Here is a 26,863-nt window from a genome sequence, read left to right as displayed (position 1 = left end):
AATACATTGCGCTAGGTTTCGGGTCTCAGCACAGATTTGCAAAATGGACACCTAAAATTCAAAGCGAGACCCCCAAATGCCCTTGGACTGCCTTTTATAAAATCTTTTTAAATTGGGACTATCTGATACCATATGTCCTTAATGCCTAACAATTTTTGCCGGCATGGGGACGAGTAAACCAAACCCCCATATACCCATGGTTTCTGGATACTGGCGCTCCCCTCCTTCCCTCAGTGACCAATGTCTCACAGCATCGGTCTTGGTTGCTAGGCCTATCTGGAAACTGGGATCCTAAAAGTTCCGCCCTGACCTTGCTGCTCGAGACACCGGCCACTGCCAGCCTCCCCCCCCCCGCCAGCTTCTCTCTGTGTTAGTTGTCTGTCTGTGTCTCTGTACTCCTGTTTCTCATCCCTGGCATGTGATCTGGTCACACTGGGATTCTCCCTGCAATGGATCCGGTCCCCCTGTCCTTCCTCTCTGAGCAACGTAGGTGTTCTGTCCTTGCGTTTCTGTTTTCCCTTACAGCACCTGCTGATCTGGTCCTCAATGGGATCACCTGTATGCTCTCCTGGCTCCTGCAGCCTACTCCAGGATTTTAAAGTTGGTCAGCTGAGTTTCTTGGGAAACATTTTGCTCATCTCTCTGCTAATATATATGTGTGAACAATGTGTTGACCGTACGCTTGTTTTATGTCTATGCGAGCATGTGTGCTTGTTTTAAAATCTGTAAAACTTGCAACTCCAGATTACAACAGCTCTAAAAAAAAAAAAAAACCCACAAACATGTGAATAGCCACAATTTTGATTGAGGTCAAAGTGGAAACCTCAGTGCCATCTTTAGTAAGGGTACCCACATGCGCTGGCCCTACCAAGGAGACATTCAGCCTCCAATATATTTTTGCTTACTGAAATATTACTTCTAATCTTCTTGCCTTCTACTAAGATTGGTAAGCTGTAACTGATTAGGTAAACTATATGTCCACATTTAACTTGTATATCTAATTTAGATATACCTGACTGGTAAAGGGACCCTGACTCTCAAGGGCCTTTTCTGAGAGTATGGCATTTAACAGAAGAGTTTCTTATGACAGAGAGACAGGCCAGCTCCTGCAGCATCCTATAGCTCCTCCAATAAGACACATGGTTGCAAAAGAACTTCCTCCTGGAGGCTTGCCTTTGGGTATGGCAAAGCCACCCACACAGCAAAAAACTGCCTTTCTCAGCAGCTGCCTGGACCCTGCCTGGGCACTGGGGGGTTGATCGTCTCATCCTGCCAAGACAGGTAGACTGAACCCTACCCCCACAGGAAAATCTGTCAGGCCGCCTGGGCTTAGTAAAGGCAAGTACTGTTTCTAAGACTGGTATTCGCCAAAGACCACGGAAAGACTTGGGATTACCTGGGTAGCTGGGAAAAAAAAGCTGTCTCACTTCTGTTCATTTACTTATCCCTCTCAGAGCTACCTAATGGCATTTAGTGAATTAAGGTACTGGCAACTCATTACTTCATTATTTAAGTTTCCTGCTAAAAATACAGACAGGTGTGCCTCCTTCACAGGCTTCATAGTCCAGGATTAATTAACAGTTTTCAGATGTTACTTCAGAGGTTCCTGGGAGAAGTCCCGCTGCTGTATCAAGAAATCTGATCTGGTGAAAACTAACAGTCTCCACCCATTTTCGAGCATATTTTACAGGTCACCCCTGCTGTCTAGGCTGAGGCCAGCCTGCAATGGGTTCTCCAGATATACCAGCAATGGCACCAGCTCCTGGGACTTCATCACTGGTACCACCTCTCCAAGCTCAAGTGGGCACCTACTCAGCAACTGAAATCTGGCTTGAAAGGGCACACCTGCTCTCATGTCTCTCTCATTCACCCATGCCTCCCCTGCACAACCAGGACGCCTCTGTGGTCCTTTCATTCGGGCATTTGTCACCCTTCCCATGGCTAGCCCCGTTCATAGGGCCGATGATAACAATCTATTCTTCTCCTAGCAACCAGCCTTCTCATCTCCCTCAAGAAACAGATGCCTGCGGTCTCCAGGATGGTAGCTAACTGGATGCTTCTCTGCCCACACCTCCCACTGAACATGAGCCCACCAACTCCCAACTTTCCCCTCCCCACATCATCCCATGCCTGCAGGAAGTAGCCAGACCTGAATCAGCGCCCCTATACCCAAAGAGTCTGGGATGCTTGTGTGAAGGCTTCACCCCAGCCCCTGGCATCCACATATCCAAAGAGTCTGGAATGCTAAAATATTTTGGATAGAAAAACTTTAAGTAATGTAGGCATAAAGTCACCTGGTGAAATCAGAAGGTTCTAGATGAGGCAGCTCTCAAGGTGAAGGCAGAGATATTGGGAAAGAATGTTTAGGGCCACAGCAAGACTACGCTGCTGTGAATGAAGCAGAGAATCCTGGGACACCAGGGCTGAGGAGCAACAGACATGGCACCAGAGGCACAGACGGTAACTAACAGGATGCACATGCTATTTCTTGGTAGGAAGGTGTGGGATCCATGCTGTTAATGTCAGAGATGGGCAAGAAAGAGCCCCCTCTGCTGAGGAATGCCTAACTACTTCTTCTCTTTCAGCGTTCCCACAGAAACCCAACAGAGGAGGCAGCCAAGTTCAGTTCAGACCGCCTCCATACAAGTACAGGTGATGCCCAACTTTGCCCTGATGATACAGGATTTACGTAGAGTTTAAATTAAACGGAGGAGCACTGGTTACCGGAGACAGGTTACCGCCAAGGGAAGGAGCATGTAGATGATGCCACCTTCGTTTCAAGTCCCTCTCCTCCCCGACTTCACAGCCTGCTAGACTTTTGTGGCTTTCAATGTATCAGCAGTGGTAAATTACATACCCCTTAGCAGCTTTGCTTTACCCACTAAGTGCACAGTTGAGTGGCCTTACGTAATTCACACCACGGTACCACTGATCTCCAAGGCTCTTTGCATCTTGAAAAGTGGGACCCTACCTAAGAAGAAATCCTTCACTGTTCATTCTGCCTCTGTCCCTGTCTTTGTCTGTCCTGGGGATGTCACAGAGGCGATCACTCACTGTTTGTTTTACTGGGACGGGCTCACTCCACTGAGCAGAGTTCTCTTGCGTTACATCTGGGGCGCAGCATGAGTCAGGTTTTTCTTACTTTTCTTGCGGCTGAGTGACAGTCTAAATGCATGTACGGGCCACCTCCTGCTGATCTGTTCACCTGCTGCTGGACCCCAGGATCTTCTGCCTCTGCGTTTTCCTGAATAAGGCTGCTAGAAATCCCGGGGGACAATCTCCCCTGACAATGATTTCGTTTGCGGGGTTGGGGTGGCCATATACCCAGAAATGGAATTAATGGCACCTACATTAATTCTGTTGAACAAACACTCTTTTCATGGCGGCCAGATGATTTTTACTTTCAAGTCGTGTATACAAGAGCACCCTGGTCTCCAAACGCATGCAATCGCTTGTCTTAGCTAACAGCTGCCGCCTTAAAAGACATTCAACATGCAATTTCAATTCTCTGCTATTCTTGTCTAGAGCAGTGGTTCTCAACCTTCCTAATGCTGTGACCCTTTAATACAGTTCTCATGTGGTGACTCCTGAACATAAAAATATTTAGTTGCTACTCCACAACCATAATTTTGCTAGGGCTATGTGAATTGTAATGTAAATATCTGCTCTGCGGCCCCTGTGAAAGGGTCATTCGACCCCCAAAGGGGTCATGACCCACAGGTTGAGAACCACTGTTTTAGAGGCTTGATCTCATTCTCTGTAGACCAAGCTGGCCTGGAACTCATGGTGATTCTCCTGTCTTAGCCTTCCAGGCACAAGGTTACAGGTGCCAGTTACTACGCTTACCTCTATGCTTTAAAAATGTGTATATATTCAAATTGTGTTTCAGTTATTCCATGAAACATGAGCAATTGGGGGAAGAGGGGCTCATGAGTTCCTACCCTGGGCTAAGAGCTGTTAGCAATTAATGGTTGCCAGGGAGGGAGAGTTGGTTTGCTTTAGGAGTGTGGACCCTTTTAGATTGCCCATGCTCCAGTGGGTGTCCCCATGCCCAAGTATATGCAGGCAGCTTAACCGGACTCAGTGTGGTACTAGAACAAACAGACATGTGCGGATGTAAACTTGGAGTGGGGAGGGGGATGTGTGGGGACAGTTCTGGGGAAGCTGGGGAGGGGGAGTATATGGTCAAAAGGCATTGTACAATGTATGAAATTCTCAAGTCATCGGTAAATGAAACTAACAAAAAGAGAAGCAAGAGCTTTTAACTCAGGAAAAAGTGAGATTGGGAGAGCATTGAAGAATGAAACAGTAAAGTGGGGGCTGGAGAGATGACTCGGCCGTGACCAACACTGGCTGCTCTTCCAGAGGACGCAGGTTTGAGCCCCAGTTTCCTCATGGTGGCTCACATCATTTATTACTTCAGTTTCAGAGAATCTACACTCTCTTCTGGTTTCCACAGACAATAGCCATGCAGGTGGTAAACAGACACATACGCAGGCACAACACTCACACACATACAATAAAACAGTAAAAAAACAAACAAAAAAAAACCAACAAAAAACCAAAACACCAGAAAACAAACCTCAGTAAAAATCAATTTTCTTTCTGTATATATGAAGGAAGTCATTTCAAAATTTAAGCGATGAGGTTGTCTAAAGATGCTACATTTCCAGCGATGCTTCTCATAAATACAGTGGTTTCAATAATACATTTATCTGACTTTCCGAACATTTCGCCACTCACACTGGAGAAACAAAACACAGAGGGCCATCGGAATGCCAAATTTTTCTTACTACTCCGCCAAAATTGATAAACCCAGAGTTCATGTCCAGGGTTTTTTTTTGTTTCTTTTCCTCCTAGAAAGTAAATCATGTTTTGCAGATGTCCCGGATCCCAGCTTATTGGAAGCTTAGTTTTTGTTTTTTGGGGTGGTGTTGGTGTTGGTATTTTACCTTCATTGGGTCTTCAGATAAATGGGACCCTTGCTAATGCTTTAGACACATGAAGGAATGAAGATGACACCTCTGGGGCCCCTAAGCAAACGTGCCTAGGGGAAGGTGCCGCTGTGAGTGTGCAGAGCCCTCCTCACCCTAAGGACCGCATCCTCCTCACTCCGGAAGTGAGCAGAGCCCTCATCCTAAGGAGCAGATAGACTTTCCTAAGGACCAAGATGCAGCTACTGCCGGTAGCCAGAGCCTCAGCCTCAGCTTTCAGGCCTTGCAACAGCACTCTGTGCCTTGTGCAGACTCTCCTCCAGCCCAGGGGACGCCCTAGCTCTGATAGGCTAGAACTGAGGTCACGTGACTCGAGAAAAACAACATGAGTTCAGATCCCTACCCTGCCACTTTACTCCTGTTAGGACCTAGGACAAGCAATCGCTTGGGTATAATTTGTCCCTCGGTTAAAACGTTCATTCTTACGGGTTTCCAAGGAAACACTCCATATGCGTGCCCTTCAGAAGCTGTCAAATACAGTGGAAACCGAGGTTGCTATTAAGTTGCTGTAAACATTAAGGTAATGTTACGAACCAATGATTTTTATTTTTAAAGAAGATTTTAAAAGATTTCTATGATACGGCTTTGGGCAACGTGTTGATAAAGATTCTCTCAGCCTGACCTTGGCAAATTTTTCCTAATCCTGTCTGATGAGAAGAATCATGGGATAGGCTTGTTAAAAACTTGATGGCAAAGTTCCCACTGCAGACATAGTGAGTCAGCGAGAGGTCTTCACTTAGGAACCATTGGGAAATTCATTTTCAGTCTCAGGACTCGCTGGGCCCCATTCCTGATAGCCACATGCAGCCTGCCTTGCATGTCCTGCCAAAAATGTATGTTCTGTACCTTTGTTATGAGGTCATCAGATTTCTGGCTATGGAGGGTTTATTCCAAAGCATGATTTGCCAAAGAATAAAAGATGGATTTAATACATCCTGTACCCAGACACTTACAGAGAACAAACTGCCAGTCATCAGGAGAGAACGGTTTCTCTGGAATGGTATGAGACAAGTCTATGCTCAGTCACACATGGGATCTCTAGTGTCAGAGTTTTATAACTTCATTGCCGTATGTGTGTGTGTGTGTGTGTGTGTGTGTGTGTGTGTGTGTGTGTGTGTGTACGTGTACATGCAGAGGCCAGAGGTTGGCATCAGGTATCTTCTTCAACACTTTTCTTTTGAGCCAGGGTCTCTCCCTGAGTGTAGAGCTCACTAACTAGGCTAGGCGGGCTGGCTGGCTATCGAGTTCCCAGGAGCCTTCTACTTCTATATCATCTTCTCCAGTGCCAGGGCTGGAGATAGGCTTGCATGCCTGGCCTTTTATGTGGCTTCTGGGATCCAAACTCATGCCCTCAAGCTTACCCAGCAGGCACCTTCCTGGCTAAGCCATCCTCCCAGCCCCCTACGTCACCATTTCTTATCCCAACATTCTACAAATCAGGAACCCACAGTTACTTCCTAGCGTCTCGGTGTAGAATGGAAGTCACCACCATCACTCACGGCCTACTAAGAGCTGTAAGTGGAGTACGGTGAGGGATGCTCACTGTTGCACCTGCTGTTCAACAATGGAGGAACCTAGGTTGGTTGGAATTCTATGTGAGTTTCTTCCCCCTCTTTTCAAAGTCCCTGTAGGAAGAACTGAGATGTTGTCACGGGCTGTTTGGTGTCCCTAAAAGGAGCAATCTTATGGTGAGCACCAGTTTCTAGACCTTCCCGCTGCCTGCCCTGGGATGTGGTCCTGCCCCATCGCATGGCTATGCATGGGTGCTTGGTTCAGTGTGTTTGGGCAGCTGTGTTACAGACATGGAACTACTGGGTGTGTGGTGTACAGCGGACCCTCCTAAGCACAGCGACTGAGCCACTCGGGACCTCTCTGATCACATGCCAGGCACTGTGAAAACCAAAAATGCCTCCAGGGTGCAAAAGATCAAAGTACACTATATATAACATTGGAAATAGCATAATGAGTCTCTTTGTTATGTATAATACATGTTAATAATGAACCAAAGTCCTCTATCAATTTCCAAACCTTCTGAGGAAAATGATGCTCCCTTTCCCCTTCAGAGGTTCTAGGAGAATGATGCTCCCTTTCCCCTTCAGAGGTTCTGGGAGGATTATGGAGAGGATACTGCTAAGCAGCCCACAGAGCCCAGGGTTGGCCATGCCTCACCCACAGCCCCTCTCACAGGTGACCGGGAACAGCAAGAGCTCCCATCCAAGCCTGGCTTCCCTTCCACACACCTCACAACGTTCAGGGAACACTTCTCCTATCTCAGCTTCTCCATGTTGACCAGAAATGTCTCCCTTCTCTCTGCAGGCCCCAGGCCGGTGCCCTCAGCCTGGCTGCCATGGCTCTGATCGGCCCTACCATTCCTCTCCAGTGTCATTAACACCTGCAACTGAGCTCAGCCTCCCTGGCTTTGCTTCTTTAGGTTTTAACACCATTTGGTATTGTGCCTTGAACTGCATACACTGGCACAGGCTCTATATCAGAGCTCTTCTGTATCTTGGCTGACTCCATAACCTTGCTTCTATGGATGTGCCACATCACTAGGCTTTCCAACTATGCTAATCTGTGCAGGTCTCCTTTCTGAACCTGTCTTTGCGGACTCTCTTGCTTCAAAGCAGGAGAACTGAGCCAATGACCATGCACAGATCCAGAGGCACTTACCCCGAGACTCTGGTTTTTGCAAAGAGTTAAACTCTTCCCTTTATGGACTCTCCGCCCTTCTGTGTTCCTCAAACTACTAGCGAGAAGAGTCCTTTCCCCCCTAGTTCCCAGGGAGGTGCCTGCCGTGGTAGAAGAGGTTATGAGGGCACATCTGAGCTATCCAAAAGTACTATCTGAGAACAGCCAGTGTGGAAAATGTGCCAGAATGTTCAGCAGGGGGTCAGGCTAGGTCATGGCAGCCCAGTGCAGCTCCTTCCTTGAGCCAAGTGGTGGGAAGAAAAATTCTAAAGCTGGAGAGTCTTTTTTTTTTTTTTTTTGTACAAATGAGGAAAGACAAGCTCCGCTGACTCTGGCCTTAATAGAATTTTTGATTTGCAGGATTTCGAAATAGGATTTATTCAGGTCATCGAGAAACACTCTTAGCGAGTGGATTGAAGTTGAGGGGAAGTGGGAGAGGAAGAGGTGCCTTGTGGCTTTCTGTCATTTCTTTGCTCATTATTGGAGTTCTTCCTTTCCCAAGCTATGACACATGACTAACTTTTTTTTATTGAAGATTTATTTTATTTTTATCACATGTGTGTCTCTGTGACTGTGGGTGCTAAGGAGGCCAGAGAAGGCAGCGGATTTCCTGGAGCCTCAGTTGTGAGCTGCCTGGCGTGGGTACTGGGAACTGAACTCCAGTCCTCTGTAAGAGCAGCGTGTGTGCCACACTGCTAAGCCATCTCTCCAGCTCCCTGAATCGCTTCATAGAGGCTGACCTTGTACCGACCTGAGCCATAGCAAACTGTACCACGGTACATTCTGGAAGTGGCATTTCTGACTATTAGAGGTGCTTCAGAGGGCTGCCACCATGCTACCTATTGGACCTGTGTCATGCTCTCAAGGGAAGTCTGTCTTAGAGTGAGTGAGTTCTCCCTTGATGACAGAGACAGCCACTGCCGTAAAGACGTCAGGAGCTCTTGTCCCATTATTGGCCACACATCTCAAGAGTGATAGACAAGGACTATTTTCTTCAGTTGTCGTGATGGCACCATGTATCACAAACTCTTAGTGTATCCACAGAGTCTAGGACAATGCTGCCACCGGCAAGAGCAGGAAGGGTTAACTGCAAGGCCCTATGGGAATCTAGTAATGTGACTTCTGTGTGATCTACTTAGTCATGAAACTCTATGCCCTATGGTGAAATGAGGAAGACAGGCTCAAAACCATCTCCGTCACTGTCAGACAAAATGACAGGACACTGAGGAAGGGCCTGTGTTTGACAGACAGCTCTGAGAGTTGTTGTGAAAAACCAAATGGCTGGATTTGGTGGTGCACACCTTTAATCCCAGCACTTGGGAGACAGAGATAGGCAGATCTCTGTGAGTTTAAGACTTATCTAATCTATATAACAAGACCCCAGGTCAGCCAGAACTGCATAATAAGGCCCTGTTTTAAAACAAAACTAAATATACAAACAAACAAAAAAAAAACAAAAAAACAAAACAAAACTCTAAAAATTGTAGGTCAGAAAGGGAAGAGTGGTACATGTCATTGATTCAATTTCTTTGGAAACTGAGGCAGGAGAACCACAAGTTTGAGGGCAACCTGGAATACACAGTGAACCCTTGTCTCCCCAAATGAAGGCCTGGTGATGAAGGGACCCACCCCAGACCGTGACAGTGACCAACGCAACAGTGAGGGACAGTCCGTCGAGGTGCCACAGGTTCCCGCTCTTTGCTTCACTTTGCCTACTAAGAAATTCACCTCTCGGGGTGAGGAACAAATGAACCTCACACCGCAGGAAAAACAGCAATACAGTTCAAGTGGAAGACTAAATCCATGACACACATATTTCTTAAAAGAGAACATGCAGGATATTTTCCAAGGATGTGGGATTTAGAGAAAAATGAAGATGGCATGCAAGTTTTAAGAACAATCTACACAAGCCTAGATTCCCCTGCCCACCCTAACTCATGGTCCCTTCTGAGACAGAAGCACTAGTATAACCATGGCAACAAGGGTATGGTGGATGTAGGGACGATGTGGGTGGCCAGGTCCCTGGGACTCACATCCTTTGGCCCACGTTCTCAAATCCTCACTTTTATTTTAATGGTTTTTAACAACTTTGATGCGGCAGAGCCTACATTTGGAGATAAATCTATTTGAAGAACAGGTGTGTCTATAGGAGTAATCTTTTGACTTTTTACTTCCTTTTATTTGATTAAAAAATAAACTGTATGTTGAAGGAAATGCATTCTAAAGTTGCACATGTGAAAATTCTGTGCCTCAAACCAAAGTCTCTTCTCCTGAACCCTGAACCCCTAAAACAGACAATAAGGAGTCAGCCACACTCCGAATTCGGGTATGCCGATGTCCCTTTACACACCCTCTGGAAATTGTCTAAACTGTGCCCTCAGGTCCCAAGTCTGAGGACCTGATGCCAGGATCCATGACTTGGTAGACCTGACTTCCAAGGTTATCTACACGTGTGAGTCACGTGATGTTCAGAGCATCTTCTCCTTCACTAAATCCAAGCGGTGAACATCCTGAAGAACTCCACGAACTCTCATGGCCCCCTTCCTCTCTTGGTGCAGCTGACCTTGTTTGGGGGGCAGCTCATAAGTCCAAACACAGTTCAGTTGAAGCAAAGGGAGTTTGGTGAGCCGGGAAAGAACTGGACTTGAGAACAAGATTCACCCATATGGAACGGGTAAGGAAACCCAGAAGTCATGTCTTTATTCTTTCTTGAATTTTGTAAGTTTATCCTGAGTCTCTCCTGGAGCCAGGTGCTGAGCTATCAACTCCATAGACTCCATAATGGAGAACAGGACACAGATTGGCCCTTGAGGAATTCAAATCTCCCGTGTTTACCTCAGGGTATGGGAGAGTGCTCTCCGGGTGTTTTATTGCATGTCAGCCCTCACAGACTTTTGAGATATTCAGTATAAAAGCCTAATGTGGAAGAAGGAAGTTAGCTTTACTAATTATAGGTTTAAAACCACTGTTCCCATAAATTCTACCCAAGAAGAAAGGAAGGAAACTGGGGGGTTTCTTGATGCTGTTCACTCTTACAGCCAGCCCTCTGGCTGAATGGAATGTTGCAGAACCTTCTGGTTACTCCACTGGCATGCTGGTATGCCCAAGGTGCGGCAGGGAGACAAAGGGCTCTCTGGCCACAGAAATATCCTGCCCTCTTTTTTTCAGGAAGGTTTTCGGGAATAAATGGCTTTTTATCTGCACAAAGCTGTGGCCATAAGAAGCACACTCGCTGGGCGTAGTGAGTTCTGCACTGGAGGGCTGAGAGGATGAAACGCGTGCGGAAGCCAGCAGCCCCGAGGCCCGTGCGGGGATATGTCTGCGAAGCAGAGAGACGCTATGGGCAGCGGTGATCTCTAAAGCACAGGGCTGTAGATGACACACAGCACAGAGAGCAAACAGAAATTGCAAAGAGGACAAAAATTGCAAAGAGGTTCAAAGACTAGGGAAGAGCGCAAACCTATGGGGCCGGGAGTGAACAGCTGCAGGAGAGGCAGGTGACATTCAGAGGTCACTGTGTCACCCTCGGGAAGGCAGGCCTGTGATGTGGGGGTGGGGGCTTTGTTCCCATCTTCTCTGACAGCCCCAACGTGTTACACATCTGTGCTGTGGACTACACGAGCCTCTTGCCACAGGCGAGCTTTGAATGTTCTCCAGGAGTGGAGGACAGGAACTGTTAAGAGTGCGTTACTATGTAGCCCTGACCGGCTGGAGCTGGATCTCTGCCTGACTCTATCTACTGCATGTGGCACCATGCTCAGCCCAAGGGATATGCATTTGGAATTCAGTATAAATTAAAATTAGCCACGCTCATGAATGGCTGTGGCAGCCCAGGTACATAGAACACAGTTCTGCATTCTTGCTGGGCTCTAGGGCTTGGCAAACAATGAAAAAGTCCTATCACAGGACTCGGCTGTACCACTGCTGGTATTATAAACAAAATTCCAATATCCTGGTGTTTATGAGCAGGACTTGGCATATCACAGAGATTCTTGCACACCGATGTTTATTGCTAGTATTTATAATGTATTATATATACATGCATATATATGTATGAAATTGTCAAGAATTGAATTAGTAAAATGTGTAAAGTAAAAGTATTTATGTATTTATATACCCACATTCCATGTATACATCTACATATATTAAAGACTGAAGACTACATTTGTTATATTATTTAATTCCCCAATTCATCAACCACTTTCCTTTTCTAGTCCATCCTTCTAGAGCTACTCTGTCTGTTTTAGTCTGGAATCTTCTAGAGCAAATCTCTAACTCTTTCAGGGGTCAGACCAGAAAGCACTAAGCCCCACAGCATCTGAATCTGCAATCGACAAGAGGGACTTGATAAACATCCACTTAATGTGATTTGGCCTTTCATCACCCCAGGGCATAAGTACTCCTCCCTGGGATGACAGTTGGCAAGGCCTCTGGAGTGTCTCGATTACCATCTCTTCCCCAGGAGGGAAAGGATTTGCTATGAGAGCAAGGGTCACGCATCCATTTCGGTGGTGTCAAAGCTGTCATGGCTGACTCAGTTCAGGCTGTAGGATGCTGACAGGGCACAGCAGTAGCTAGCAGCTCTCCTGTAGGGGACCTGGGAGTGGGGAGGGCTAGCTGGATGGCTCATACAGAAGGGAACTGCGAAGGTGTCAGCTGGGGTTGTTTATTAACACAGGGCAGCGTCACAAGGCAGAAATCAAAACCGATGAAACGCAAGTCTGGGAAATGTGATGAGGGATACGGACGCGTCTTACCCTCGAGGGGTCGGAATCGCTCCTGAGGAGTACATTGGCCCTTCCTTGGTCACACTGATTTCTTTTTCTGTCCCTTATCTGTTTCAGAACCATCTACATCTGCAGGTGCTGTCTTGGCTCCTATTTGCCAGGACCTTCCCTAGTAGTATCCGTTCTCTGGGTCCCTCCCCAGCCTACAGTGCTGCCCCAGCCTAAATCTTCAACGGTTCAATCCTCTGCTATACCCAGTCACAGTAATGAAACAGAACCCTAATCTCTCTCCCTAAAGACCAAGGGAACTTCTGTGGCTTGGCATTTTACCCCTAAATATCTCCTACACCACTGTTCACACCTCCTCCTCAATCTGTGATTTGTAGTTATAATTGTAGTCAGTTCTTAGCCAATGAAACCAAACGTTCCCCCTTTATTGTTCTGAGCAGAATGAATGTAACCCTAGCTACAACTTTTACCTGCTTCATTCCAGAGGGAACTGTGACTGACTATGCCTCTGAATTTAGGCAGGGAGAGACCCCTGTACACTACCTTAGTAAAACGAGCGTCTGCTAATGATGATGTTACTAGGAATTTGGGATATAAGATGGGCAAGCTCTTTCTATTGTCTTCCCTGACATGCTAAAGCCAGTCATCCATCACAGCCAACAAAGAGATCCAGAGGCTGCTGGGAGTGAGCAAGTGTGCCAGGCTCTTATAAATAATATATAACGCAACTGCACTACAGCCTTCGCCATATGGTTTGGAGAGGCCTCATCAATTGGTTTTAGGCTGCGAAGGGTGGTTTTTTTTTTTTTTTGATTCAGCAAGTGTTGCATATTTTATACCAACACAAGCATAATTATTTGTCATCACTTTGGTGATGCATGTGAGGTTAACACACAGGCCTGAGGTTCTCATTGATCTCTAATCAATAAAGGATCATCACTCATGATGAGCGCAGTCATTGTTGGGAGGGAAATGGACACACTCGAGCTGTCTACAGGAGTGTGTTGTTTACACTTTTCCTCAAATCTAAACTTATTTTCTGCAGCAAGGAACAATTTCTCAATGATTGGCAGAGGCCCACTTCAAAGTCATCCGGACTTGGATCTTCCTAAAGTCCTAATTAGAAGATCAGGCTTAATGAGGTTTTGACTGTGCTGTGAATTATACTAATGAACCCAGAAATGGTCTCTGGTGTTAACATCGTCTTAAAGAAGCTCTCTGAAGTTGTCCTTTGGAGAGTTAATGCTGGCCTTGGAGCCAAATGGGGCCACTATCAGAACTCCAAGTGAGAAGAGGTGACTTTCTCCACCCACTCAGATCAGCAAAGGTTTTTAATAAATGGAAGACCAGAGTGGAAATCTATGCTGGTATCACCAGAAGGCTCACTAATTTTTCTGAAACTAATGAACTGTAAGGAGAATGGCCAACTGTTGGGTGGCAGTGGTGCACACCTTTAATCCCAGCACTCAGGAGGCAGAGGCAGGCAGATCTCTGTGAGTTTGAGGTCAACCTTGCCAAAGAGTGAGTTCCAGGACCACCAAAGCTGTTACATAGAGAAAACCAGTCTTGAAAAACCAACCCCATACACACACAATAAAAGAAGGGCCAACTCCTTTAAGTGAGACAAGGAAGATAAAGTAAATGATTTCGTTTGCTAAGTCTGATATTCTGCCTCTTCTAACCACTAGCTTGAGAGTCAGGGCTAAGCCTGCTTGGCCTGTAAAACAGGGTTGAATTAAGGGTTTCTTCTTGAGATATAATGTTTGGCCTGGCATTGTCTACCTATCAACTATTTTTAAGGTAATTTTACTTCGAGTGCTATACAACTAGTATTGGCCTCACATCCTGTCTCACCCCACCCCATCCTTCTAGAAGAGCTTGCCACAAAGAAAATGTGTGCTGTGCTGCTCCATGGCAATGCTCTGGCCAGAACTTTCTGTGGCTCCACAGTGAGTTGATATCATTTTATCACGGCTCTTATTGCATGGTTTCAATTCATTCATCTTACAGATAGTAAACTTAGAACAAACGCAGGGGATTTCATCCATGTCTACAATATATTATGATCGCAACCACTCTTTGATTTCCCCCTCCAACTTTATCTGGACCCCTCCAGTAAATCCCTCCACCAACTTCATACGTGGTGTGGGAAGTCCTTCTATATATGTGTTACTTTTATTGTTTAATAAATAAAGAAGCTGCTTGGGCCTATGACAGGGCAGAACAGAGCAAGGATGGAATTCCAAGTAAAAATAGAGGAGAAAAGAAGGCGGAGTCAGAGAGATACCACACAGCTGCTGAAGGAGACAAACTCCGGAACTTACCCGGTAAGCCACAGCCTTGTGGCCATACACAGAATAATAGAAATGGGTTAATTTAAGATGTAAGAGTTAGTTAATAAGAAGCCTGAGCTAATAGGTCAAGCAGTGTTTTATTTCAATTTCTGTGTGATTATTTTGGGTCTGGGTGGCTGGGAACAAACAAGCACCCTCTACCTACACATCCCCTTTGAAAACATTCCATTGAGTTGCATTAGGACTCCCTGCACATAGGGATTTGGGGTCATCCACTGAACTATGACCAACTACAGTGGTCACAGTCTCAGAGAAAAATGACCCTCCTTCCTCCAGTCACCATCAACTGCCAATATCTCCTCAGTCAGGGGAGGAGTGGGGCCTTGGGAGCTACTCCCTTACCCATGCAACTGAATAGTCTTTAACACTTCTAGAATATTTCACATGGAGGACTGCCCATAGTTCTCAGTTTTGGCAATTTCAGTCACATGTATTTTCTCTATTGGTGTTTACTATTTGTGATCCATCCCATCGACATTCACTCCCAATCTCGGTTTACCGTCCCTGCCAGGAAACAAGCATGTCTACGCAATACAAGAAATACGTTAGGTAAGGTAATATGTCCACTGGAAGGCCATGCCCCAGCCTACTGCTGAGCCTGGGAAACGAGACATCCAAGTCATCTGAGACGCTCTGAAGGCGTGACACTTTACTGCGTACTCACCCGTGCGGTGAAGTCCACGGCAGCCGCTCGGTTTAACAGCAACGTGGCCACATTGATATTCCCATAGTGAGCAGCTATGTGGAGCGGGGTGAAGCCACTCTGCGAAGAAAACACAACGAATGGTCAGCTCATTCCTTCCAGCTCCTCTTACATGCAGATAAAAAAGAGGGAGCAAAATAAGTCGGGGTCCACATTTCATTCTGCACTAGGCCTTCAGTCAGGGTCAGTGGCTCACAGGGTTTCTAAGGAAACCCAAACTCACCAGCAGAGGGAGAGCCAGGGAAAACCCAGGGATAGAGACTGATCAATCAATTTAAGGTGTTCACTAACAGACCTGTGGCAAGCCAACATCTCAAACACGTTCCTAGTTCACAGTGGTGTGGCTTCATTCCTACTAGTGTTTATTTAAGGCAGGTGAGAGACTGGCCATGGAAACTCACGAAACAAATTCAGTTAGCTTTATACAACAGAAATTCAGGCTAACCAACTGCAAATGTCAGTCTTAAGGACTAAAGCAACTTGGGGGTGGGCAGAGGTATTAGACCACCAAGGTGATTCCTAGACTAAAGGAGACCGTGTTCTACAGAGAATCAAGACGCGTATCTGTTCATTAGGAAGGACCTACTCAGCAACACAATTTTGTGGGTGCTTTTCTACCAAGGTCATTTTACTTCTTTCAAAAGTGCCAGACATGCAGTAAATTCATTTATCTCCCCACCCCCAACTTGTAACCTTAGAAGAAGTGATGCGTGTCTAATTTGTTAGCAAGCTCCTTAGCCATGCTAGCCATCACTGCCTCTCATGGAAGGAAGGTGGGTGAGATTGCCCCATTCTGAGTAACTCTTCTGTTGCTGACACCATGGAGGGTAAGTGTCATGCAGAGAACCCTAAAGACTGAGTCCCGGAGGAGTGGAGAGACAGGGGTGTCTGCAGCTTCAGGTACAACCGATAAGCATCCAAAGTATCGGAGGGCTTCGTCTCTATTACAATACTCATAGGTATTTCGAAGATTCCTCAATCTTCCTTCCCAATGCCAAGTTTAGCTGCAGAAAGCCCTGGCAGTTAACCTGCTGTCTGCTCTGGCACATGCTCCTTCAGGGGGTAGGGGTGGGTGAAGCAGGAATCTAGCCTACAGGAGGCGATGCAGAGAAGGGGGGGGAGGGGATGAGGCAGCAAACCTAGGAAATGGAAAGCGATGAAGCCGATCCCGATTATAGAAATACGGAGACAGAGACATATATATACCTCGGTTGCTCTATTCACCACCATCTAGGTTAACACATTGGGAGGCAAAGAGGAGGAAAAAATGAACGGTTAGTTCACTCGGTGACGTGGACTGTGGAAAGCTCAGGGCAGCTACGGGATGAAGATGGAAGCTAAGATGGAAGGGGATGCGGTGGAGGAAGAAAGCTAGACCCAACAAAGAACGACCACACAGAGACCTCGTCCATGGCCCCATGTGCCCCATACAGACTTCCAAGCAAGACAATAGGAGTCTTCAGCTGTGGCTCTTTCCCTGCTGCATGCTTTCCACAGCTCAACGGTGCTGGCTGTGCTGCCTAGGCCTGGAGAGGTCAACCCCGCCCGCTTGCACACTCTCTCGCTAGCGTTTTTTTGAAACTTTGCCCTGACGCTTGAGCTGCACTGGTCAACACCTTCCGTTGTGATATGGAAAGGGAAAGAACCCATAAATGCATGGACATCCTTTCCTTTGGAGGTGGCCTCCCTTTGAGCATGCATGAGGCGGCATGGACGGCAATTCTCCGGTTTCTCGGGTCGAGGCAGGGAGTGACTGCATTGGCCGACATGGGCAACACCTTCTCATTCCTTTTAGTGAAGCCATATTTGTTTGGCACGAGCTTGCCACCAGGGAGACCGCATGTTCCCGAAGGCTGCCTGCCTGACTCAGGATGGGCGTGGAAGGCTGGAGTGGCCGTGCCCTACCTTCGACTCCACGTCCGCGTTGTTGTCGTTCTGCAGGAGCAGAGCGGCTGCCTTTGTGTCGTCTTTGCGGGCCGCGATGTGGAGGGCCGGGAGACGCACCTTTCCCTTCGTGTCGTTCTCGAGCAGGAGGGACACAACCTGGTCATGACCTTGCTGCAGAGCCACAGCCAATGGAGTGAAGCCATCCTGTGAACAGAAGGGCACGTCAAGACTGGCCAAGTGGGTACTTGCTTCTGATTCCGTTATCAGATTAGGAGGCAGCGACGGGAGGGGACTAGGGATCAGTTTTAGTTTAGGATTTTTGACGCTAATAACAGATTTAAGAGCACATACATAAGCACGTACCAATTAGTTATACACTCCTATAATTATATATGTATATATATTCAAATTTAAAAGAAGCAAGAAATTTCTACTGTTTATGAATTTTTCTTCTAAATGGCTACTAATTATACACTAATTGGAAAAATTAAAAAATATGTGAAAGTGCTACATAACAAAATATTATCCAAATGTCAGTACACATTAAACAATCTTCACGAAACCATATTGTCAAGTAAAAACTAGGCAAAATTTTCAAGGGGGATTTTACATGAGTTGGAAACTTTTTTTTTTTTTTTTTTTTTTTTGGTTTTTCAAGATAGGGTTTCTCTGTAGCTTTGAAGCCTGTCCTGGAACTAGCTCTTGTAGACCAGGCTGGCCTCGAACTCACAGAGATCCACTTGCTTCTGCCTCCTGAGTGCTGGGATTAAAGGCATGCACCACCACCGCCCGACGAAAACCTTTTCCTTGATACTTTAAGGTGGGGTTAAATCCTCATTATGACCTAGTTTAGGTCCAGGCTACAGCAGGAATGGAGTTATGGTCGTTACCACTTCAAGAAAGGCCCACACAATAGGCTCTTGGCTTCCCTAATCGGTGAGGGGAAATGACCCGGCAATCATGCAGAGTCTGACTTCCAATTGTGTGTACTTGCAGGGACAATGTGACATTGTGATTTAGGGACATGGACACGCCCATCTCAAATGTCGACTATTTTTATGGTTAGAACATTAGGAATTTACTCTTCCCGCAGTTCTGCCCTATACAGTGTGCTACGACTAACAACGATCACCACGATCACCACGCTATGCCACGTGAGCCTTCATCCTGGGTATGACACTCTCACCCTTTGCCCAACACTTCCCAGGGGTCCCCACTGCGGAGCTGAGGGTCCCATGCTTGCAGGAGTTCAGTGAAATGGAATTTTAGGATGCACCCAGATGTACGTGTGCATTCTATACTGTGTGTCTGCCCTTTGTTGTTCCCTGGGAAGAAACAAAGAGGAGGCAGCTATAGACTCCACAGAGCTTCACTGTGGAGTTGTCTGGTGTAGTGCTGCTGCTTAGAGAACAAGAAATATGAGACAAAACACCCCAAGGCTGGAGCCCACGGCACTTCTATCACGGTTTCCTTTCTATATACCCAAAGGAACATGAAAAAGTATTTTTACTAGTGAGCAGACAGGCAAGTTTCTCATCATTTTTTTTTTTTTTTTTTTTTACTGTGGTCATGATTACTTCCGTCCTCCTCTGGTACAAATAGTTCAATAAAGCATCGGCGAGGCCGAGGAGGAAACTCTGCACTTGAATGCTAATGGCTTGTTTGGTTTTGCAAAGATGTTGCTTTCATCACTCACTCCTTTGCCGGAAGATTGATAAATGTCTCTATCATTGCCAGCCTGAATACAGATCACCACATTCATATTCAAGGATGTGCAAAATATGGGACAAAGCCTGGAAGGGGCGGTTCTGCCCAGTTTGTTCCTGTATGGATCCTGTCCACCTGTTTCCCTGCTGTCTGTGGGAATGTGTGGGAATTCCTACTATGACATCTTCCTTCCTGAGATGATCTCTCTCCCCTCTCTGTGTTCAAATCTCATCTCTGCTCCCTTCTGTGGGATCCAGCTAGCCATTTCTTTCAACTTTACTATCCGAGAAAATAAGAAAGAAAGGATACCCCCATCGTTTTTAGGGAGACAGCAGCAGGACAGAAGCAAGGTATCAACAAGATGGAAGCACAGCTTCACCTTTATGCACACGGAGTATAAAATACAACCTAATATATTTCATAAAGATTACATCTTATATACATGGGCACCAATGCAAGATTCATTGTCATAAAGATAAACACCCAAGTGCACTCATCTATAAAAAAGGTATGATGAACGAACCAATATTATTTCTAGAGAAAATCGAGAGTATTTTCATTTCGTTATATTTTGTGACTGAAACGGTACAGGTGAATTAAACTTGAGGCCCAGTGCGTGCCAAGCAAGCACTCTGCCACCGAGTTCTCTATCTAGGGCCACCATGCGTTTTCTGAAGACGAGAGGGACAAGGAAAGCTGTGGGAAGAACCAGCTTTGCGCCTCACTGAAAGATCTTGAGGCAACAGGGTAAGAGCAGAATTGATAGCCTGGGTCTGTTTGGAGTTATAATAAACAGCTCCGTCTTCACTGGTACCCACTGTAAACTGCAAAGCCCACGCCTCAGAAGTACTTAGCACTGGAAAATGTATAGCAAATAATCTGATTAGAACCACTAAGCACCTGCTCCTAGCCTAAGCCAATTAAGGATCCATTGACCGCCACTGTGAGCTGTTAACTGCTAAACACAGGAGTTTGGGTTTTGGTTTATTCTTAAGAGAAGTCAAGTCAGAAAGGAAATGTGGCTACGTTTCTTGAGAGTGCCTGGTGGGTACCGGCCACAGCGTCACTGTCACGGGGCAGGTGTGATGCACATCAAGGGGTTAATGATGGCTTGTGGTGACAAGAAGCAAATTTAGCCTCACGCTTCAGCATGATAGACCACAAAAGAGAGCCGCAGCTGCCAAAGATACCATTCGCGGAGCAGAGACATGAGAACAAGGTTTACATGTGCAACCCCAAGCCCTTGATACAAGGGCATCCTGCTTGTTAAGAAGCAAAAGACAGCGAAAGACATGTGACACTGAGCACAGCTCAGCAGGAGTGTGTGATTGGCACGGAGTTGGGCCATTGAGTTCCACCCTTAGCAACATCAAGAAGAGAGAAGAGAAAAAGAAATTTGACAGATCTAGAAATCTGCAATTTAACGTATTCTTCGACTGCCCTTCCTACCTAGAGCTGTTCCCCCGCCCCCCCAGGGCGACATCATTTTAACATCTGGATGAGGATATAGTCAGCCCTTTTGCCCTTCCTTTCCGTGCCGTTGAACAGCCACACCTGAGCGGTGGCTTTGCCGTGACGCTGGACAGACTATCTACTTGAATTCATTGTTGATTTAAAAGTGAAGAACTTGCAAATATCAGTCCTTTGCTATTTGCAACAGACTTTGAGTGACAGGCTTAAAGCAGGGGTGACATGGCTCATAGAGAGGTCAAAAACCTACATTTCTTAAGAGAGCACCAAAGGCTTAAATCACTTTTTATTTTGTAAGTAATTTTTCTATTCAAGAATGAAGGAGATATCCCTCCAAACACCACTGTTATTTGGTAGTTAAATGTGTACAATAGTTTTATTTGGAAGTATGATTAAATCTAATTAGTTTACTTTAGAAATATATATGTATATATACATATATATATATATAAATGTTTAACCATTATAATTAGACTAACACTAATTTTGGGGGAAAAGCATATTTACAGTTAATATTCACTGAAATGATATTTCAAAACAATGGTTGCCTTGGAGGCAAAATTTTTAAGAGGCAAAAATGATTATTACTAAAATATGTTAAAAATTAAAATGATAGGTTAATTATAGGGTAGACCAGGCACTTGATCAGATAAAGATTATCTCTGCAATGAGAGAATTCTCAGAGATTAAAAATAGTTTCTAGGGCATCTTGTTAAAGAGTCACCATGCTAAACATACCACAGTCATTGAAATCCTAGTGAGAAAACTTTTCACTCTAGGTTTACAAAAAGTCTTTTGAACACATAAACTCAAGAAGAACAGAGAGTGTCTCACCTCTGTGGCCAGGCTCTGGCTGGCACCATTGTCCAGAAGAAACCTGACAACTTCCAGGTGGTTCTCCTGGGCCGCCATATATAATGGCGTGAAGCCATTCTGCAAAAGACAAAACAAGAGTCACGTGGGCTGCTATGCCAAGTCGGTACTGAACACGTACTTTCCGAGCGGTGCTCACACGGAATGACTTCTTTCCATTTAAATAAATTTATATAAAGGATTTAAATGTAAACAAAGGATTTCACAGTAATCCTTTATTAGGAACATTCATCATCATTAGAGAACTGAGCGCAGCAGCCTGTACCATGTTCATGATTTAAGCGCAGTTCACGATCATAACGACAGCTAGGACTGCTGATCACACAAGTGTAGAGTTAGTATTCCCAGTCAGTAGTCTTAAGGAAACTTACACAATTTATGCACTGCGGGTAAACACGCATACTCATTCATCATCAACCATGCATGAGATACTGCCGTGAATAAAATATTTTACTACGAAGAAATAATCGCTCGGCTGTCACATCTCCCAAACACCAATCACTATTTCAAATAAAGATGTACTATTTTCATATAAAAGTAGGCATTTCAAACAGTTCCAGATCGGGAAGGAAATTGTTTTCACCTCAAATTACTTCCAATATATGACAGACGTGATTACGCAGATCTAAGAAAGGAAGGCCCGCATGCAAAACGGGATGACTGAGTATAACTACTACCTATCACAACTACTTCCTTTATTATAGGCAAGGTCTCATGCATCCCAGGTTGGCCTAGACTCTACTACAGAGCCAAGGCTAGCCTTAAACTACTGATCCTCTACCTCCTCAGTGTTGGGGCCACGGGTGTGTAATCCCACCATTCCTGGCTCCATCTGTTGTAGAGGGCTTACCTTTCTACCACTAAGAGACACTGGTCTTTTCCAAAAGTCATATTCCTATTGACTCTTTGGTTCCTAAAAATACTTGATTGATGCTTGATTTTCACTTAATCCAACTCATCCTTATAAAATGGACAGTGCAGTGGGGTGTGTATACTCACAGAACTGGAACAATAGCCTCGCCAGGCAAGAACCACTGCAAACTGCAGTCCCACTAACCCATGTCACTTCCTCACCCTGCACCTTTGCTACCAATTTTCAGCATCTTCCTTTGTTCTGTAACCTTAGCGACCACACATCTGCTTCTTAGACTGTTTCTTTGGGACATTTCATAGAAATGAGATCACACCGTGTGTAGCCCTGAAGGGTCTTATGATCTTTCTGGTATCCATGCTGACCAAATGTCCTTTTTGTTTTTGTTTGTGTGTGTGTATGTGTGTGTGTGCGCGCACACACGTGTGTGCTTCCCTCCATCACAAGAATGTTTCAGTTTTAATACCAAATGTCCCTTGAAGGATTGTGGTTGAAGACTTGTTCCAATTTAAATATTCCGAGGGCTTTGGGCAGTGATTGAATTGTGAGAGCTCTAATGCAATCAATGAATGACTCTGTTACAGATCTGTATTTCAAGGCATTCTTGGGAGCTGGTGGGAAGTATGGAGGCGGGGTCTAGTGGGAGGAAGCAGATCTTTATGGTTATATTTATTTTTAGCTCTCTCTAATCTCCTTCTGCTTTACGGCCACCTGGAGGTGCGCAGCTGGGCTCAGTCACACGTGGTCATCCATGAGACTTTGCCTAGTCTCAGGGTCCTTAAACAATACCCAAGCAACCCTGAGCCCAAGAAAACTTCTTTGCTTTTCTCATACATAACATCATGGCAATGAAGACTATCCTACTCAATGTACATTTTGATTTTAAACTGAGCATTTGGGATATGCATTTTAGTTTGCTTTAGCATGGTCAATAGTACCCACTTCCATGCCTCCCCCTTCCCACAATGTCTTGGTGGATTGCTCTGCCCTGCTGGACAGGAAGGACTTGTCTTGGGCTGGACACTGAGACAGACATACCTACCCCTCTCTGATGATGGTGTAGATGCATGGACAAGCTGCCTTTGTTTGGCTTTTAGTTTTTTCTCCTGAGCCACATTCTCCAAGTCCTTATGCCCAACCTCGAGGGATGCCTCAAAGAGCTCTCTTACTCTGGTTCTGGCTAGGTTCTCCTCCCCTCTACTCTATCTATTTTCTAGAATTTTCCAGCTCCTTTGTAGCCCCTATTCTCAGTGACCCCAATCCAAAACCAATAAACCCCTTAGAAATTTTTTTTGTTGAAGTTCATTGTTGCTCCTTTAACTCAAGCAACTCCAATTAATATGCAAATTATCTATTAATAAAGAATCTACAAGTATCTTTTGAAGACACTGACTGAAAATCTTGTCATTAGGCTAGCCCAGAGGCATAAGGCACTTCCCATAATTCAGTGTCCCTCCAGGGGGTAGCCTATAGCTAACACTTGTTGGTGGAAAGACACTTGGACTCGAGATGGCCAGATTGGAGAGAGATATTCCTCCTCCATTTTCATATTCATTTCAAAGCTTAGGAAAATTTCAAAACAAAGCTGGTAAAAAAGGGAACACACTGGAGCTCAATTTACATTTTCTTCACTATGGCAACAATAGATCCGAGTCCCCAGGGGAAGGGCTGCTTAAGATGCAGCCAGTGTGCTATTTAAAGTCTGACTTTATCTGCTATCTCCAGTACCTTCTGCTCTCAAGGTTTACACAGGGGCTATTATATGCATGCAAATTTGCAGACTAATCATTTTGCAGAGAGCGTGGAGGCATGCTCCATCACACCCAGCCTGGCAGAGTGAAAGGAACAAACCAAAAAACAAACACAAGCAAACCCCATGACGGAGGGGCATCTCTTTCACTGATGGAAAGCCCCAACGTATTCTTCATGGGAGCCAATAGCTGTACCCTAAAAAGTATTCTGCTGAATCCTCTATGACACTAAAGTCTATGAAAGTCAGATTAAAGGTAGGAAGTCAGGGGACATCTTAGCCCATTCACCTATACGTCTGACTGTGAGACTCCGGCTCCTCTAACACAGGGGACATCTGCATGTGGGGTAAACCCTCAAGGGCACACCAGTTTGACTTGAGATAGTTTGCCTTTGTTAACACTAGCTTAAAAAATCTTGTTTATTCAAAAATATATTCATAGCCAAAATAACGCCAGAGACTGACCTTGCCTAAATAATCATAGTCAGCTGTGCCTCTGGATGCAGACATGGAAGAGAGCTAAGAGTGCAGTCGTTCATTGTGCTAGGCAGCTTCATTGCCTTCAGTGGTTAACACTATCTTACTGTTTACTGAGTTCCATAATTACAGTTCAGTTAGTTGATAGGGTGTGTGTAGTTAGGCAAGTTCAGTTAACCAGCTTGCTCTAGGGATTAGATGCCACTCTCCTGGGTGCTGGCATTCCAGGTAGGCTGTCATGCCCACCTAACTTTTATGTAGATGCTAAGTATCCAGACTCTTTCCTGCTGAGCCAGCTCCCCAGTCTAGTTTCTTTCCTATGGTAGAGCAATGAGGTTACAGGAATGCAAAGTCACTCAAAGAAGAGTTAAATAATTGTTAAGACATGAGATTAAGGCAATGACCAAAAGTCACTTAAAGTAAAAACCCTAGACTTAATTATAGTACCCAAATGCACAGAATTCCAGGGCCAGGTTATATCAATTTATTGAGATAAAGATGACTTGTTATTGCTATTATTATTATTATTTGAGTGTGTGTGTGTGTGTGTGTGTGTGTGTGTGTGTGTGTATAAAGGTCAGAGGACAACTTGCAAGAGTCAAGTTCTCTCCTTCCACCATGAGGGTCCTGGGTGGAAGATTGAACCGAGATTATCAGCCTCAGTAGCAGGTTCCTTTATCACTGAATCACCTCACTGGCCTCTCTTAGCTATTTCTTACATTTTAAGAAACAGATTGTAGCTGAAATTTCACTTATAGACCAGACCCACCACCCTACCACTCTCCCTCCTCAACCTAGAACTTGTGGTCTTCTGCCCCAGCCTCTCAAGTGCCGAGCTTAAAGGTACATGCCTGCACATATGTCCTGTCTTTAAAACATTTATTTTAAAGACAGTTTTATGTCGCCCAGGTTGGCCTTGTGCTTGCTATGGAGCCAGAGATGATCTTGAACCTTTCTGTCTCCATTTCCCAAATCATGATCAGAAAACCATGAGCCACATTCAGTGTATGTGGTTCTGGGACTGAACACCGGGCTTCAGGCATGCTAAGCAAGTGCTCTACCCACCAAGCTACAGCATCATCTTGAATTTAATCCTCTTTTACTGCATTGTTGCCTTTTGGTCTTTGTAAAGTTCCCACTCAAGAGTTACTATGGGGAATCGTCACACAAACTTCTTCTGGCTCTTCAGACTTCAGCAAGAGCACCTCACTGCCCTTTCTAGCTACAGCCTGGTGTAGTCAGGAGGCAAACGAGGCCAGGTTGTCTGATGAAGGAGGAAAAACAGTGCAGGGCAGTGCATGACGGGGATCCCCCAGCACAGCTGCGAGGAGAGGGAACTCACAGGCTGCATTCTAGCCACTGGCATCACCAAGGTGGAATGTGTATAAATTCAAATTAAACCACATTCGGGCTACATCTCAAGCACAGTTCTCAAACTTAAGGAATAGCGATTTATAGCTATGGCTGCCCTCAGACATAATCAGGCATGTGTATAAGAGCCGAAGGAGATGTTCTAATTGGAAATGGATTAAAAACTTTTCCCACCATCTCATAGCTCACTGCTCACCACTAGTTCTTTCTCAGTAGACAAAATTATGGCAATATTTTTTTGCGGGGAGGAGGAAATCAATTTAAAAGTTTGATGTTGACTCTTTTTTATTGATTTTTATTGAGCTCTACATTTTCCTCTGCTCCCGCTTCTGCCTCTCCCTTCCTCTTCAACCCTCTCCTATGGTCCCCATGCTCCCAATTTACTCAGGAGATCTTGTCTTTTTCTACTACCCATGTAGATGAGATCTATGTATGTCTTTCTTAGTGTCCGCATTGTTGTCTAGGTTCTCTGGGATTGTGGTTTGTAGGCTGGTTTTCTTTGCTTTATGTTCAAAAACCACTTATGAGTGAGTACATGTGATAATTGTCTTTCTGGGTCTGGGTTTCCTCACTCAAAATAATGTTTTCTAGCTCCATCCATTTGCCTGCAAAATTCAAGATATCTATTTTTTTTCCTGCTATGTAGGTGCAGATGGAATCTCAGAGTTGTTTTGATTTGATTCAGACTGTTGAGACGGCTCAGCAGGCAAGAGAGTTTGTTGTCAATCCTAAAGACCTGATCCCTGGAACCTGCGTGGTGGGAGGGAAGAACTGACTTTGCAAGTTGCCCTCTGACTTCCACGTGCGTCCTAGTTCACACATGCCCCCTCCCCACACATAAGTAAATGTAGCTAAAACGTTTTAAAGCATGATGGTTGTCTTTGGTAGTTGACTTGTTAGTACCTGAAAGTGTATTGGCTAAATTTTAAGTTTAGATCATTACTTTCTGAAAAAGTAATACCATTCAAAGTGAATGCTCACA

The 26,863-nt window shown here is 45.3% G+C and overlaps 1 protein-coding gene across 8 annotated transcripts in view; it reads right to left on the bottom strand.

The window, feature by feature from the left end:
* The window catches only part of Ank3 (ankyrin 3), a 310,338-nt gene that overhangs the window by 179,433 nt on the left and 104,042 nt on the right, over positions 1-26,863 (bottom strand). For 7 of the 8 annotated variants that reach the window (XM_087898212.1, XM_087898210.1, XM_087898205.1 and 4 more), the window contains exons 5-7: positions 21,374-21,472; positions 17,381-17,566; positions 15,437-15,535 (exon numbers count right to left, since the gene is read on the bottom strand). In XM_087898212.1, the coding sequence (XP_087754338.1) occupies positions 15,437-15,535; positions 17,381-17,566; positions 21,374-21,472 (384 nt within the window). Of the gene's footprint in view, positions 1-15,436; positions 15,536-16,681; positions 16,706-17,380; positions 17,567-21,373; positions 21,473-26,863 lie in introns of all 8 variants that reach the window. The other variant, XM_087898204.1, reaches the window with a different exon arrangement.

Source organism: Myodes glareolus, chromosome 18, assembly GCF_982192425.1.
Source record: "Myodes glareolus chromosome 18, mMyoGla1.1, whole genome shotgun sequence".
NCBI lineage: Eukaryota > Metazoa > Chordata > Mammalia > Rodentia > Cricetidae > Myodes > Myodes glareolus.
Note: the sequence above shows the minus strand (reverse complement) of the source record. Positions and strands in the feature narration are given on the sequence as shown.